We start from the raw sequence: 17392 nt of genomic DNA, 5'->3' as shown, positions 1-17392 counted from the left end.
TTTTCCATAAAATGATAATCGATATGTGAAATCTATAATGCGCTGCTGCGGATAACGCTGGCAAAACAGACATAATATCTTCCTCCAAATCATAACAGGGTAATAAATCAATATTTTTATGGGCGTGTGAATCAGATGATAAAATTTAACATTTCTTGCTCTTGTAAATGAGACTATTTTTCTGCCATCCTCAGCACGCATTATATGAGATTTATCTTACAAGATGTCAGCAAACTAGCATCTCATTTTGGGAAATTGACTGAAATTAATGTTGTGACAAATTTTTGTCGGCCAAGAAATTGATAATGCTGACCTAAAATGAACTTGCACCATCGCTGAAAATCGAAATTCCTCAAAATAATTTTTTCCCCTTTAGTACAGCCACCACACACTGGGATTGTCGTGAAACATTAAAACCTCATCTTCTGCAAATTTAAAAGCAATCTCTAAAGCTGATATAGAGAGTCAATTCCTTCCGGCTCAACCCAATTCCCACACTCAGAAAAGAAGAAGGAAAAAAAAACCAGACGGAAATAATGTTTTACACCCAACCCACCCCACCGCTTCGTTCTGAAATTATTTGCAGACTTTCTACGCTGTCTACAGATGTTAATTTGCTACCAGAAGCTATCTCTAAAATATGTGAGCGGACTGATGGGCAGATGGTGCCCTTTTCACTTCCACTATTTGACTCTTTGACCACGGGGATGGAAATCTAGAGAAGCGTTTTTACCAAAATTGATTTTTAAAGACACTAAAATTATTACTTCCTCAATCTGTAAACATAATTATGCAATATAAGTGTATCCTACTGCTTAAAAAAAAAAATCCTTTTTAATTAGCGATTTGTGTTGAGTAATTATATTTTTGGATAATGTATATTATATGGATATATATATATATATATATATATATATATATATATATATATATATATATATATATATATATATATATATATATATATATACATACGCATATATATACACACAAAACTTCCAGCCATTCTTACAGTGCCACCTGTCCAAAATATAAACTGGCCTTCGTTTGGATAATAAGGTAAAAAGAATACACATTCGCAACCCTGCCAAGGAGCCCGAAGAAAAGAAGAAAATAAAATAACCAAATGAAGCCATACCAGACGGAAAAAGAAAGCAGGAATGAATCGGGCTGGCAATAATGATGGCTATCACTGTAGTTCTTGCCAACGAGCCAAGGCGATAGCCTCATCATTTCCTGAGGGTGACATATCTCATGAGTGTCATTTGCAGGGAAGTCATTTGCGAAGAAGCCGTTCGCAATATGCATTTCATTGCATGCGGCCCCCACACATTACAAGAGAATGCACGTGCGGCTGCAATCCGGACAATTGTCGTGAAGAAGATAGATGCGGGAGGTGAAATTTTACTGGTCTTCTCTCAAATATTCGGTTTGGACAGACAAACGTCAACACATCAACAAAGAGTGATATATATATATATATATATATATATATATATATATATATATATATATATATATATATATATAAATATAAATATATATATATATATATATATATATATATATATATATATATATATATATATATATATATATATATATATAGTGATATATATATATATATAAATATAAATATAAATATACATAATATATGTGTATATGTATGTATATATATATATATATATATATATATATATATATATATATATATATATATATATACATATATATACACATATACATACATATATATATATATATATACACACACACACACATATATATATATATATATATATATATATATATATATATATATATATATATATATATATATATATATATATATATATATATATATATATATATATATATATATATATATATATATATATATATATATATATATATAAACATCAAGCTTCATAGTTTTGTCTCTTCATGTTATATGTATATGTATATACAGTATGTACATAGATACATATAACAAGACAGGATAAAACCACGAAGCTTGATGTAAGCAATTATACAGCCATTAAAATATTATTTGCATCTGCAACGATCAAGAGGCGACAACGAATCAGCTGTAACAGATGCCAGCCGGTCCTCGGTGACAAAGTAATCCTTCCAGTTCTGTCCCACCTTGAGATGATGCATCATGTCTTACCAGGTAAATGAATTTATATGACTTGGACATTTCCGACAAATATCAAAGACAATATAGAAAAGTAGTGCATTACTTTCCAATCCCTATGACAGCAATTAATCCTGGATCCTAGGCCACACCGTTCGACAACAATCGGAAATCACATTGCTTCAAAGACTGAGATTCCTTTCAAAATATCGCTAAGACGCTGTAATATGTTCCCTATGAACAATAATTCAGACAGCTTCTGTGCCCCCTCTCAAACAAATATAAATCCTCTCTACGCTGTTTACGAAATGCTAAAAATGCTTACATATCTTTTTACACAGGTAAACACAACACAAAAAAATAATTATAATAAATATGTAAAACCATCATAAAAGTTGTGATATAACTACTGACCAGCTGAGAAACATTTTGGGGCATAGTCCCTCTTTCTTCAAGTGAAAATTCACGAAATGAACACCCGATAAGCAGGCGTATTTTCTTAATTTATTTCTCATGTAGAAAACCTTTGTGTATCTGACACAAGCGACCGTCATGCATTCCAAGTCTTTGAGAAGATCCGTCACACGAGAGGAAACAGGAATTTTAAAAGGGTACACAGTGCCTCCAACTGATCTCTCTCTCCCCCTGTCTCTCTGCCACAGAAACTCCATTTGCCCATTTCACCGTTAGTCATGGTAGCTGAAGAAGAAAGTTGTGCCGTGGCTCCTTTCAAAAAAATGCAATAAAGGAAATATGTAGCCCGGAAACCTCGACATTTCTGTTGTGATTTGCCAAAAGGAAGAAGAAAAGAAATATATTTCCCTATTTCATTCCTCTGTCTATTCCAGTCCTTTCGAGTCGAGCAAAGCTCTGAGAGAAATAAATGAATGGATCATAAATTCAACAGTATTCCTAATCTCGAAAAGTATGTTATTTTTTTTTTTTGCAAATGGATACACAAAGATAAACAGAGCAATGTCAGATTAAGTGTTTGTGAATTTCAGCAACGAAGGATCACGTTTATATAATACAAACGTACTGAAAAATATTGAAATCCAATCAGATATTTTTGTATGCGGGCCTTCTACAGGCAAACATTTTCATATCTGTATAAAATCTAGAGATTACACTAACAGATATGTGGAAATAAACGGCCATGTATGTTATTTTTACAGAGTGTGAGTATGTGTGTATATGTGTTTGTGCATATGTGTGTACATATATAAATATACATATGAATATGTATGTATGTATGTGTGTTTATACATAACCATAAATATATATGTATATATATATATATATATATATATATATATATATATATATATATATATATATATATATATATATACACACACACAAGAGGAAGAGCTTTGTTGAATATATATACAGTATATATACATATATATGTGTGTATACTATATATATATATATATATATATATATATATATATATATATATATATATATATATATATATGTGTGTGTGTGTGTGTGTGTGTGTGTGTGTGTGTGTATCTTTAACTTATACATATGTGTGGTCACCTCTCGCTCTAAGTCTAAATAAAGATGCATCAGCAAATGTAATGCCTGTGAATATGCATACATCCATGCATATTACATAATCAAAGCAAAAAACATCAATATTGAAGATCAATACACCAAAGTTCAGCCAGAAAGAGATTTCCCAGATTTTATCAAACCGAAATAGTAAAAAGAGATTTAACATGAATAAATCACGTGTTGTTTGACGGCTGGAATATTAATTGATATCCAATGGGATTCCCTTTTGATCAGAGATGCAACTAATTTGCATACACTCTCTCATGAGTTGTCACATCATAATGGCCTAACATGAAAACCTAAAATGCGATGCATTCAGTTTTTGGGTCAATGAAGGCGACAATAATGATAATAGTGATATGATGATTATCATAAATCAATCCCTGAAGTACCAACCGACGGAAAAGTCTCTTCTCTGCCCGCAGGTCGTTCTATCATTCATTTCTATTGCCCTCTTCATGACACGGATTAACAATATAATAATTCAAATAAACCCTCTGTCTCTCGACGCTGTTGACGTTCGATTGATCCATCTCTCTCTCTCTCTCTCTCTCTCTCTCTTCTCTCTCTCTCCCTCTCTCTCTCTCTCTCTCTCTCTCTCTCTCTCTCTCTCTCTCTCTCTCTCTCTGTGTGTGTGTGTGTGTGTGTGTGTTTTTCATATCATGTACAAAGACACAACACAAATGATACGATAAGTTTTTCTTCCAAAAGAAACTGAAATAAATTTGTAAACTAAAAAATTTGTGAATCGGAGAGTTGTTCTTCTCAAGACTGTAAGTCAAGGCAATGTGCAAAATTTTGAAGCCTATGGTGATAGAGCAAGGAAAAGACATCGCCAAAAATCTTTCAGCGTTCCCGCATTAATATCTTTAGAGCAAATGCTACAAAAACCATAACTTACGCCATTAATGATATTCCCACTCTACAGGGCAAAATCTGGTGAGAGAGAGAGAGAGAGAGAGAGAGAGAGAGAGAGAGAGAGAGAGAGAGAGAGAGAGAGAGACAGAGAGAGAGAGAGAGAGCGTTACAAAGCCCCTTAGTGACTTTAACCCATTTTTTGTCAAACTTTACACTTTAATTAACCCTCCAATTGCATAGCCGAGCCTTTCCAAAGAATCCAGTTCTTGGAGAGACTGAGAAAATATTGAGTAAAGATCATTCACTTTGTTTTTACAGGCAGTCTGTTCTGTTTTCTTTCTGTTTTTTTTTTTAGCGGAAGGATGCGATTTTCTTTTAAGATTATTTTGAAGATTTAGGCGACTGAAAGAACATGAAAAAACGACACTCTTCATAGGAAAATCTAAACACACGTCTCTACACATTTCCAGTAAATAATGGACGTGTTTGTCATTTGTGTGTATATATATATATATATATATATATATATACACACATACACATACAGGCATATATATATATATATATATATATATATATATATATATATATATATATATATATATATATATATATATATATATATATGTATATATATATATATATATATATATATATATATATCGACAAGTATAGTATGAAAGAGCTTTATTATCGACTGTCGTACGCACACACATTGTACACCCTTTTCCCGTTACAGCTTTTAACCTTGCAAAATATAGCGACAGGCGTTGCTTTTCCGGTTTTCAAAGTCCTTTAAGGATGAGGCTGCTGGCCCCACAACATGCCCAATGGATGCTCGAAGGAATTATGTGCCGATGGCGGCTGGTGTTTCGTGGTCATCCATAAAACTACTGACCATTCCAGAAAGCGTGTTACTTTTGTAAGTTTCAGGGCTTCATACATATATATACATATATATATATATATATATATATATATATATATATATATATATATATATATATATATATATATATACACATATATATATATTACATATATATAAATATGTGTGCTTATGTATGTATGAATGTATGTATGTATGTATATTCGCAAACGCACACACCTGAGTATAACTTTGTTATTAAAATTCTAAAAAATATAACTATATATATATATATATATATATATATATATATATATATATATATATATATATATATATATATAAATATAAGTATGTATGTATGCATGTATGTATGCAAACACACACACGCGAGTATAACTTTGTTATTAAAATTCTACAAACAAAACACATTTTTATCCAGGGTTCCGTTCATTATATTTCTCCGGTGTGCCAGAAACCTGCATTTGGGTTAATGAATTTTTCTTCCTTTGAAAACTGGACACAATCATTAAGAGCCGTTTACTCTTTCCGCCTGATCTCACCTATTCACAGCTGCAAGGATTTCTTGATGCTTGGGTGACTGCGACACGGCAGGGGGAAAGGAAGCGCAGGCGCTACAACGTTTACTTTGACAGCAGGAAATTTACAGAATAATAAAGATCGAGCCAACGCTATACGGGTTTTTTAATAAAACGAAAAACCTTAAAAATCTTGCTGGCAAAAAAGAGATGTTTCAATGGAAATACTTTTAACTGAAAGCAATATTTCTTTTTTTTTTTTGTAAATAAATGTAATCTTTTACTTTTTACCCTTTGTTGCAAACTATACGGATAGAGACACAATTTAGAGGATGAAAATGTCAATGATTTCGAGCACAAAACTAAATCCCAAAGATTGAGGAACATTGTTAAAAATAAACGAAGCCTTTTTGTGGCCTCTGCAATTGCAAAGTATCCTTTACGTGTAATATTCCATATTTAAGTATACCGACGATCATCCCACGATTCACATTTGCATAATGGGAGGAAATAATGTAATAATCATATCCTTACATGGATAAACGCAGCAATATGATCACTTTATAATGATCAAGAGAAAGCTTTCAATTCAGTTTAAAGATATAGTATTTCACATTAATGGCAAGTACAGACCCGTAGGATATAACGAAACAGAAAATAAAGTTAAACCAACAATAAAAGCGAAGCCATAAAAAAAAAAAAACCTCTCGTCTCGAAAACAAGAGCAAGAATATTCTGTCTAGAAAAAGAAAATGGACGCCCCAAAACTAAAAGAAAGGCAGGAAAAAACTTTTAATAGATAAATGAGATTTGTTACCAAGTATATCCCACAGCCCCACCCCAATTACAAGGGCCTTTACCGAGTTTTCTTTGGAGGTCAAGGTGCAAATTCAACAAGAACCTTTTTCACAATATCTATTCACACGGATTTTTCTTTTTATTGTACACATAAGCACTACTGGTGGTTATTTTGGTTCAAATCAATACTGCCTGAACACAACGCAGACGTTTTAACAATGATTCTGACCTTGCTAAGTATAAACACACACACAAACACATTTTTCCGGAGGAATCTGAAGGGGAAATTGAACTTAAATTTGAAAGGACGTTGTAATGAATGACTTTTTTTTTTTTTTTTTACAAGTCTTCTGATTTGGACTGAACTGTCCGAGTACTTTTCCTTCCTCCATGGCCATTCAATGTGCTACGCACGAGGTAACGAGCCAAGCATTATAGATACTACACTAAGACGCGTACAGCACTTTCATAAGGCGTAAACTTTGACATAACCGCCATTAAGACAGCGCTGTAGGCTGTAAAAACTAAAACATTCTCAAAAATATCTATAGCAAAACCGACAATGAATGTCTTCACGGCAGACTGAAGGTATTCAGAGAATTCTCTCACTTATAACCTAACAATTCTTTCAACTATAACGTAACATACTCCGCAATTCCTATAGATAATGGCAAAATTGACCTTACCTTATATCCGGGCCCTAGACGGTGCATGGCGCACACCTGGTGGGCCGTCAGGGCTTCTGAGAACAGGTACACGGCGCTCATCTGGCCGCAGAAGACGCGCTCCTCGTCCAGTTCCGGTGTGGCACCGATGTAGCATTTGTCCCATGTCTGTTAGGGGACGTCAGGAACAAACCGAATGTTAAGATGATGCTCTCTTATTATATGATGAATGAATGGGCAAATGACCAGAAGAAAATCAAATTTACATATGCATGGTAATCTCCATATTTTATAAACATACATACGCACCCGCAGACACACGTACAGACACACACACACACACACACACATGTGTGTGTGTGTGTGTGTGTATGTGCGCGTGTGTGCAGTATGTGTATTTTCTTCTTTCTTTCTAGTTAAGAAATATTTCCATTTCCGATCTCAAGCTGAGAGAAAGCACATTCACACACAAACATTTAAATCTACTTCATTTTTCGAAAAATATTAACACTATTGATTATGGAAGTGGTCTATCTGCATAACTGCACAAGATATAAAAAAAAGTCTTTCTCTGTACAGCAGGAAATCGCTAGTTAACCAGATGCCACAAAGGCAAATACTCTGACAATTTTAAACGAAACCACTGTTATTTGTGATGCGTTAAAAAACTCAAAATTAATAAACGAAAAGTTTCTTCGTGAAATGGAAGGAAAATTCACTTACGTCGTTTGTGGAGCATAGCCAAGTCATCTCTGTGTTGGAGGCCAGTTGTCCGTTGACGAAGACTTTTATCTCGCTCTTGCTCCATCGGTTATAGATGTAGACAACGGCGACCATATACCACTGGAAGTAATATAACAAAGTCATTTTAATTACTGTGATTAAAGCCATGAACCAATACGGGTAAGATATAGTTCTAAACAATTAGCTATCAAAATGGAGACAAAATCATTAATGGTTGGTTATTTTGCCAACACGAAGTGGCTACTTAACCTTCTATAGTAACGAACATGAAATGATTTATTTTGAATTCGCCAAGGTACAGCAGTTTACTTATACATTTCTGTAAATTTTCGGCGATTAAAACAGATATAAACAATAAATAACCGTATAAAAATATAAGAATACATAGACCAAAATGAAAAAGTTGGCAACAGTAAATATAAAGAAAACACCTATACTCCGGGATTTATATGAGCATGGGTTAAATGACTGGGCAGAGTGGAATCTGCCTTTCTTCTCGCTGAAGTGACTGATGGATCTAAAAGTGTTCAAAAATTATTTCTTTATTTAGCTCATTCAAAACAATTATTTCTCTATTAAGCTAAATAAAAGCAATCGACTATTTCTCTATCTAGCTAATCCAAAACAACTCATCATTTTTCTATTTAGCTACTTCAAAACAACTGATTCTCTATTTAGCTAAATCAAAACAACTGATTATTTCTCTATTTAGCTTATTCAACACAGTCGACTATTTCTCTATCTAGCTAATTCAAAACAACTGATTATTTTCCTATTTACCTATTTCAAAACAACTGATTATTTCTCTATTTAGCTACATCAAAACAACTGATTATTTCTCTATTTAGCTAATTCAAATCAATCGACTATTTCTCTATCTAGCTAGTCCAAAACAACTGATTAGTTTTCTATTTAGCTATTTCAAAACAATTGATTATTTCTGTATTTAGCTATTTAAAAAAAATTGTTATTTCTCTATTTAGCTAACTCAAAACATAGAGTTCTTCTCATTCACTAGATTCTCTTTGTCTTCTTACTTTAAAAATCATCAGTTAATGTTTTGTCTTATTCTTGTGAAGTTTTAATTGTAACATTAAAGATGAGCGGAGAAAACTTAGATTCTCTGATACAATAATATATTTAAGTAATGTTTGCCGGTCAAGAAAGTTTGGCCACTAACAACTGCAGTCACACACGGGTGCGCTGTAAAAAGTTTGAAGCCTTAAGAGCAATAAAAGACTGAATTAATTTATCCCCTCTGACGACAACATCTGGCATTCGCACCACTAAAGAGCTAAAAGTCCTGAAAAGGACCAGTTCATTGTTTGTTACAATTTCAATACAGCCTCTCGTTACGAAACTGATTCTTGGTAATATTTTCTCTGTAGAGGAAGGTAATACTGAACTCCTACAATACTACAGCTAAATAGAAAACACGCACTGTCCAATTTTTTACGGAAGGACTTTCACAAGTATTAACATTCTACGAAAGTTTTCGACTGAACTTACTCTTGCATTCAAAGTTCCCAGTTATAACTGTTCCTACGTGGTGCTTATGAAATCTTATCGAATAAATTTTACCGCCATACGAATAAAGTAATTTACAACTCCCATCATTTACTGGGTTTCAAAATTAGAGATGAAAAAAATAAATGAAGACAGGTTTCTTATACAAGGGCACAAGATTCCATACACGTCTCCCAGTCCTACACAGAACAGGCATCTGAGCATAGGATTAACGCTCCTGGAGTGAGGAGGTTTGAGCCTGCAGTAATGAAGCATAAGAAGGTTTGAGGGGAACTTGGTGAATAAACGATCACATCCACTGGTCAAAGTTTTATCTGTGTACCAAAAACGACCTCCATTTCCAAACGACAAAATAAATCTGTAGTGTCCACAGTTCGCAATGCAGAGATTATTACCTATAATGCCTAAGGCCACCCTCCAGGACGCAAACACTCATTCTCCTACAACTGGGCTTTAAAATTATGACCCGAATTGCTTTCAGAGGTCACGAGCAACCTGCAAGCAAAGGGCCATTACTCCATTGCAAAAGTATAGTCTGAACTATTAAACGAAGACTAAGTCCCATTACTGGCCATGAAAATTGTGGGAATGTGTACATAAGAAGTTAGCCATTCCCAAGAACAGACGTGACTCCTGAACAGACCCCTACTCAACGTGAAAAACTTAAAATCAAATTGCGGAGCAAATACTGTTGACTCCTATTTTCAGGGACCACGACAATTTCCAAGAGCCTTAACGCTGATATCATTGACAAAAACTTGCTACAGAATCCCAACTTGTTTCCAGTGGCGTTAGGTAAACTTCACTCAAAAGACTCAGTCGGAATTCCCATTTCAGGGAATCATCTGTATACCATAAAACTTTACATAATATATGTATCAAACTACGGGAAATAAGAGAACCATTCAGCTGCAGTGAGGTTCGATTGTGCAATACATTCTGTCACTGATATTAACTGAGAGCCCTATGACATACAAGATAACAAGGTATCCAAATTATGCGTTGTAACATGAATAAAGCAGCAGAAAAAGACGAATATGTCCTTTAAAATACAAAAAAAAAAACTCAAAATCGTTGAAAATTTTGTTTAAATCTTCCAAAACTCCTCTAAAGTATAAGTAACAAAAGTAAAAAATGCGCCGAAGTTTCTTCGGAACAATCGAGTAATCTGTACAGCGTATCATGCTGTATGAAACTTTCAGCCACGGCCCATGAAACTCTCATCCGCGCGGCTCATGAAACTCTCACCCACTGCTCGGTGGTGGCCTGTGTTGTTGGCACCTACAGTGGTGCCAGATGCACGATCATGGCTAACTTTAACCTTAAATGAAATAAAAACTATTAAGGCAAGAGGGCTGCAATTTGATATGTTTGGTGATTGGAGGGTGAACGATCAACATACCAATTTGCAGCCCTCTAGCCTCAGTAGTTTCTAAGATATGATGGCGGACAGAAAACGTGCCGACAGACAAATAGGCATCTCAACAGTTTTCTTTTACGGAAAACTAAAAACGAGACTCAACTAAGAGACATTTCATATGACCTGTAACATTTCATGAAGAAATAAAATGAACATTCGAGGAGTTTTACCCAAAAATTGAATTCTGATAAACTCCCATAACATTCAACACTTCACAAAATACTTGCTTAAACACAATCGCTAAAGATGAATTCCAGCACATTGCGGCACTTGAATCTATTACGAAACGTCCACACTTCAACACACAATAAAATCGCAGTAGCTCGTATTCTACAAAATAATCCACACCTAAATAGACAAACAAATGCCAGCATGACATTTAAAAAAAGAATGCAGACGGTAAGAGCACGAATTCAGAAGGAAACCTCAAAGCAGGTCCAAGTAATTTCTCTGCGGTTTCTTGAGAAATCCGCCACAAAATGATCTGGCAAAAGAATTGGACAATAAAGCTCTCAGTCTAAATAACAATCTTCTCTTTGACTTGCTTTATCTAGCGTAGTTTCATCATATTGCTGAGAGAGAGAGAGAGAGAGAGAGAGAGAGAGAGAGAGAGAGAGAGAGAGAGAGAGAGAGAGAGAGAGAGCCAATAGTTTTCAAGTCGTTAGGAAACTTATTGAAGCGATAAAAATGCAATTCTAAGGTATAACACCGGCAAATGGTTCGAGCAAACCTTCTTACAGCAACAAAAAAAAAAAAAAAAAATAAATACATAAAATAAAATACCGAGATGAACGCCTGAAAATGATCTGATGTTATTTGTAAAACAGCTGACGAAAATTAAATGAGAAACCAAGATTTAAAACAACAAAATAATGAAAGGAAAATTTAGGATGGTAAAGAAGCCGAGAAACGAAAAGTGCTAAAATTCTATAAAAATTATTTGGAAAATGGGTAAAAAGTATTTTTCAAGACACTGGGGTTTAAAAACCAACGATTTTCCACTGTGTCCTAAGGAGGTAACTTACTGAAGAGTGAAAGCTAGTGGTGGCTTAGGGACAACTAAATCGGCAACAAAAGATCAACATCTTATCACTTCCCGGTACACCTGCTTAACCCTAAGTACCACTGAAACCTTGCGAATAGATCTATCAGTCTTGAAGCTAAAATCCTAAAGCCCTAAGACTTGTGCAAGACAGAGATCTTAATGACCCTATCGAAGGACACAAGGGCGAGAGATTGGATGCTGTCAGAACTACATAATATTAGGAATTAATCAACTAGGAATATCAATTTAACCTTGGGGATGGGGGAGGGTCAGGCATGAGAGGAAGGACCTCTGGGGGAAGGGGGTAAACACCCCCATGTCTCAGCTTAACGAGATATGGGATTCCTCTTCCTGCAAAGCCTCTTAGAACGATGGCAAGGTAATAAGGATAAAGTCATCGATTAATAAAGGATAATGATTCCTTTATCGCGATTAAAATTAAAAGAATGACCAACGAGAGAGAGAGAGAGAGAGAGAGAGAGAGAGAGAGAGAGAGAGAGAGAGAGAGAGAGAGAGAGAGAGAGAGAATGGATCAAATCGGTTGATACATTACTATAGTAACCCAATATCCCCAATTCCTGTAGCCTTGTGGCAATTTCTTATGGAATATCCACAGTGCAATCTATCGAATACAACCAAAGAAAAATTAAAAAAAAATGAGGAAAAATCCCTCAATTAAATATCGAGCAAAGGAGTATCATAATCAGGCAGTCAATTTATAAATAAATTTTTAAGCGATAATCAAGCTAGTATTTTTTCCCACTGGTGATAATATGTTGATAATTTTTGACATATCACACGACTTGATTCTTTTGGGGCAAGGAGTGAAATGTTGAGAAAGGTTTCTGTATTAACATCCTACCATCTACTCAATGTAGAACAAGGAGATAAGAAACAGGACACAATTCGGGATTAAAATGGGACATGATCAGGGAAAACGAAGATGACACTCATGTCCAAACGTTATTCTAGTATATCCTACCTAGAAAAGGCAAACAATCATGAAGACAATTATATATATATATATATATATATATATATATATATATATATATATATATATATATATATATATATATATATATATATATATACATATACACACACACACACACACACACACACATACAGTATTTTAGTATATAGTTATGGGGCAAGAAAGGTCACCACCAAAGACATTCTGAAAACCAGACTGCTAACTACCTCTTTAAGAAAATAGGTGCATATATTATGTGTGTGTATATTTATAGAAATACATACATACATATATATATAAATATTATATATACTCGTATATGAATATATATATATTTAATATATATATATATATATATATATATATATATATATATATATATATATATATATGTATATATATATACACATTTATAAAGAGAGAGAGACAAATGGTGTCATCCATGAAAGAAAGAATCCTTCATGCACAGTATATAAATTTATATAAGATAATGTCAAGGCATTTGAGAAATAAGTGAGAGAGAAACGAACTGGTATTGGCGGATAGAAAATAAGGAGAAAATGTTAATGAACATGCAAATGGATCTGAGGTTGACAGATGCAAATCTACGAAGAGAATGGAGATCTGTGTCGACAGAAATGAATTTTTTTAAGAGCTGCTGAATACCAAGAGCAAAAGAGACAGATCTGGGTTGATGCAGGAGTAGAAGGGGTGGGTGAAGTTTCAGAATTATGGAAGTGAATGTTTTGGGTGTGAAAAAGGTTATCAAAATACTGAAGATGAGAAGGGGACCAAAATTGATGGAATGACCAGAGACATACTGCAATGATTGAGGAGGTGACCAGGGTGTGTTTGGTATGTCTGGATGAGGGGAAAGGTTTCAACGGAAGAGAAGAGATTAATAGTACTTCGATGAATTTTAAGTCTACCTAGAAATCAGGAGAGATAACTGGTGCCGATAAGTGTCTGTCTATAAATGGGAGTGAGAATTCTGAAAGTAAAGGAAAAACGTTCTATGGTGTACATGGACACGGCGAAAGCTTATCATCCAACTGACAGATGAACCGTGTTGTGAGGTGAGGATTTATAGTATAGAAATTTTGTTGACAGTTATTAGAAATTTTCATATGGAAAGTGAAGCTTCTTATATTATTATGTCAAAGTATAAAGTGACTGGTTTGGTGTAAAACTGGGTATTTGACGAGAGTCAGATCTGTCTCCGTTTTTGTCTAGAATTTTGTGGATTAAGTAAGAAGACAAGGTACAGAATGGACATGAGAGGTGTGTATAAAATTTGCGATACGAAACGAGGTCGGGAAAGTTGTGTGGAGCGGCTGACGTTTGCTGATGATTCAGGGATTGTTGTTGATCGTGAGGACATTGGAGAACAGCTTGAAAGTGTTCGTACACAGGGTAAAAAGCTGATGCCAGCAAATTTCGATCTTGGAAGCTCGAAATGTGGAAAATGTATGTTAGTAAGAAGATGAATGTGAAGCGGTTGATCTGATTAGTGTTCAGGAGTAAATGTAAAGATCAAAAATAATGACAAAAAGCAAGCCACTAAAGAACAGGTGAAGCAAGGAAGCAAAAGTGAACCCCGGATACTGACGAATGGTGCAGTGGGAGTATGAGGGTCGACGAGCTGTTGATAAGGCTTCTATATGAAATGGTTATTATAAGCAGCCACTTCTTACGAAAACTTTATATATATACATACATACATATATATATATATATATATATATATATATATATATATATATATATATATATATATATATATATATATATATATATATATATATATATATATATATGTATGTATGTATATCGAGAACTACATATATATATATTTATATATACATATATATAATATATATGTATATATATAAATATATATATGTATTTCTCGACATACATACATATATATATATGTGTATATATATTTATATTTATATATATATATATATATATATATATATATATATATATATATATATCGAGAACTACATATATATATTTATATATACATATATATATATATATATATATATATATATATATATATATATATATGTGTATGTATATAATGATGATGATAGGACCGTCACCGAAAGCTCGCCCTCCCCTCGATATTGTGCCCACCGCCAGCAAAGGAAAAGTTTGATCGGCGGCGAAAGAGCCATCTTTCAGGAATCTGAAAATTCCTGTTTAAGAATTCCTTTGTGTCTCGTAGTAACAAAAGGAAGCTTTATACTTTTAAACAGAAAGTTTTACACTACCTTTCAAAGAAGAGGAAAATGCCTGGAATACTTTGGGGACATCAAAATTTAATTTAATTTCTTACTGTCCAAAATAGAAGAAAATGTCCATAGGCCTTTATTGCAAAGGCTTGCCATTTTTCTTTATTGATAAAATGATTCACTTTATTATGTCTTTTCAGTATTTGTATCTACCGAAGAGAAGGGTGAAACTAAAATGTGGCTCATAAGAAAGCGATGAACAATAATTAATTTAAGCAGGCAAAATTTATTATATACCTCTCAAAAAATAAAAGCAAGTCGAGTGTCATAAAAAATAGTAAAGATGTTCAAAACATTTTCAGAGTAACGTGAAGAATCATTTCAAATTTATAAACATACTCTTTTTAATGTTAAGTCATTTTATTTTCCGCTAGCAAGACCTTTCAGTATTCATATTTTCATCAAATCTGAACCCAACCTTTCTTGAGAGCGCCCTTTCCTATTTCTGTCAAATTTCTTTACTAACCCAATTTTAATCTGTGGGCGAATTTGATACAAACCATCTTCAATAGCATCATTACGTTATTAAACACATTCTTATCGGCAAATTTCTAAGAGAGAAAATTTCAAATTCCGGTGAAATATCAACACGAATTGCTTCATGATATCGGTAGGAAACGCGATATTTCGTTTACGCATTTATGCCACTTCAATTGCACTGAACGCACTGCGACCTGTTACTATACAAAAGAATAATATCAAATAACACCCAATGGTACGATCAGTAACTGATCCAATTTCGGAAATTTCCAGACTTCGCTACAGTGGAAAAAACAATCATTCTTCGACATGAAAAATTATTATTATTATTTTTTTTTAATTTCCAAGAGACATAACACGTACTGCTTTCTGGAGGTGTCCACTAAACCAGAGAGAGGTCTTGCGTAACCGATGGAATCGTGACCCGAGACTTACGCAACCGAAATGACACAAGAAATGCCGCCGAATCGCACGATTTTCTCCGAGTCATTCGGTCATAATTATTGTTCCTTCTTCTTTCTTTCATTTCAAGATTTCATTCGCTGCCAATTCTTTATACTTTTCTCTTGCTCCTCCCCCTCCCCCTCCTCCTCCTCCGTGATCAAAGTCAGAGTGACACGGACTCCACATATTCTGCATTTCATTCAACTTTTACCTCCTACGACGACGCTATGTTCCGTTTTTCTTTTTTTTTTTCTGCTGTGACACGAATGAATTACGACTGAAAGGCAAAAAATGACGTTCGTAATGTTGATTTTGGTGATGAGAGAGAAAGAGAGAAAGTTACTGAACGAATCATTTTCGCGAATTTTTATAATAAGCAGTTATTTTAAGAATTTATTTAATCATTTTCCAGTGAACGGCCCCTAAATTGGACAAATCATTCATCCATTCTCATTTTTCCTTTATTTGACAATACTTGCCTCATCACCAATTATCACGTCTTTTTAGTTCATGAAAAGCAAAATGAGTAAAGAAATGAGCAAATATGATTCGGCTTCGACAATTAACAGAGGCGTGAAACTCTTAATTAGTCTAATGGTAAAAAGTATAATATACCGTGAATCAAAGGATCAAGAGTCAACCAATCACATAAAGAATTCAATAAATCATAAAGATCCGTAGGGTCGATCCGTTAAAATAATATTATAAGCCTTTGTGAATCATAAAGAATTATATGTGACAAGTACAAATGCCGCGTGTCTTGTTGCGTCGATATTTGGGAGACTGGCAGTATCCACTCAGCTGTCAAGATTGGATAACGTCATTTATCTTCCACAAAGGATTCTAATATTATCTTAACGGATCGACCCTCTGGTTCTTTGTGAATTACCGATTTCCTTGTGCGATTGGTTGACTCTTGATCCTTTGAATCACCGTATATTAGTTTAAAACTATTATGCTTTTTATCATTAGACTAATCAAGAGTTTCATGTATGTGCTAATCGTCAAAGCAGAATCAAATTTGA

The 17392-nt window shown here is 33.9% G+C and overlaps 1 protein-coding gene across 1 annotated transcript in view; it reads right to left on the bottom strand.

Annotated features, from left to right (window-relative positions):
• Nucleotides 1-17392, bottom strand: part of LOC136850224 (neurobeachin-like) — a 536778-nt gene that overhangs the window by 518805 nt on the left and 581 nt on the right. Inside the window, 2 exon segments of the mRNA XM_067123859.1 lie at nucleotides 7450-7596; nucleotides 8152-8271. Of these exon segments, the coding sequence (XP_066979960.1) occupies nucleotides 7450-7596; nucleotides 8152-8265 (261 nt within the window). The 5' untranslated portion in view covers nucleotides 8266-8271.

The sequence above is a fragment of the Macrobrachium rosenbergii genome, chromosome 21 (genome assembly GCF_040412425.1).
Source record: "Macrobrachium rosenbergii isolate ZJJX-2024 chromosome 21, ASM4041242v1, whole genome shotgun sequence".
NCBI classification, from domain to species: Eukaryota; Metazoa; Arthropoda; class Malacostraca; order Decapoda; family Palaemonidae; genus Macrobrachium; species Macrobrachium rosenbergii.
Note: the sequence above shows the minus strand (reverse complement) of the source record. Positions and strands in the feature narration are given on the sequence as shown.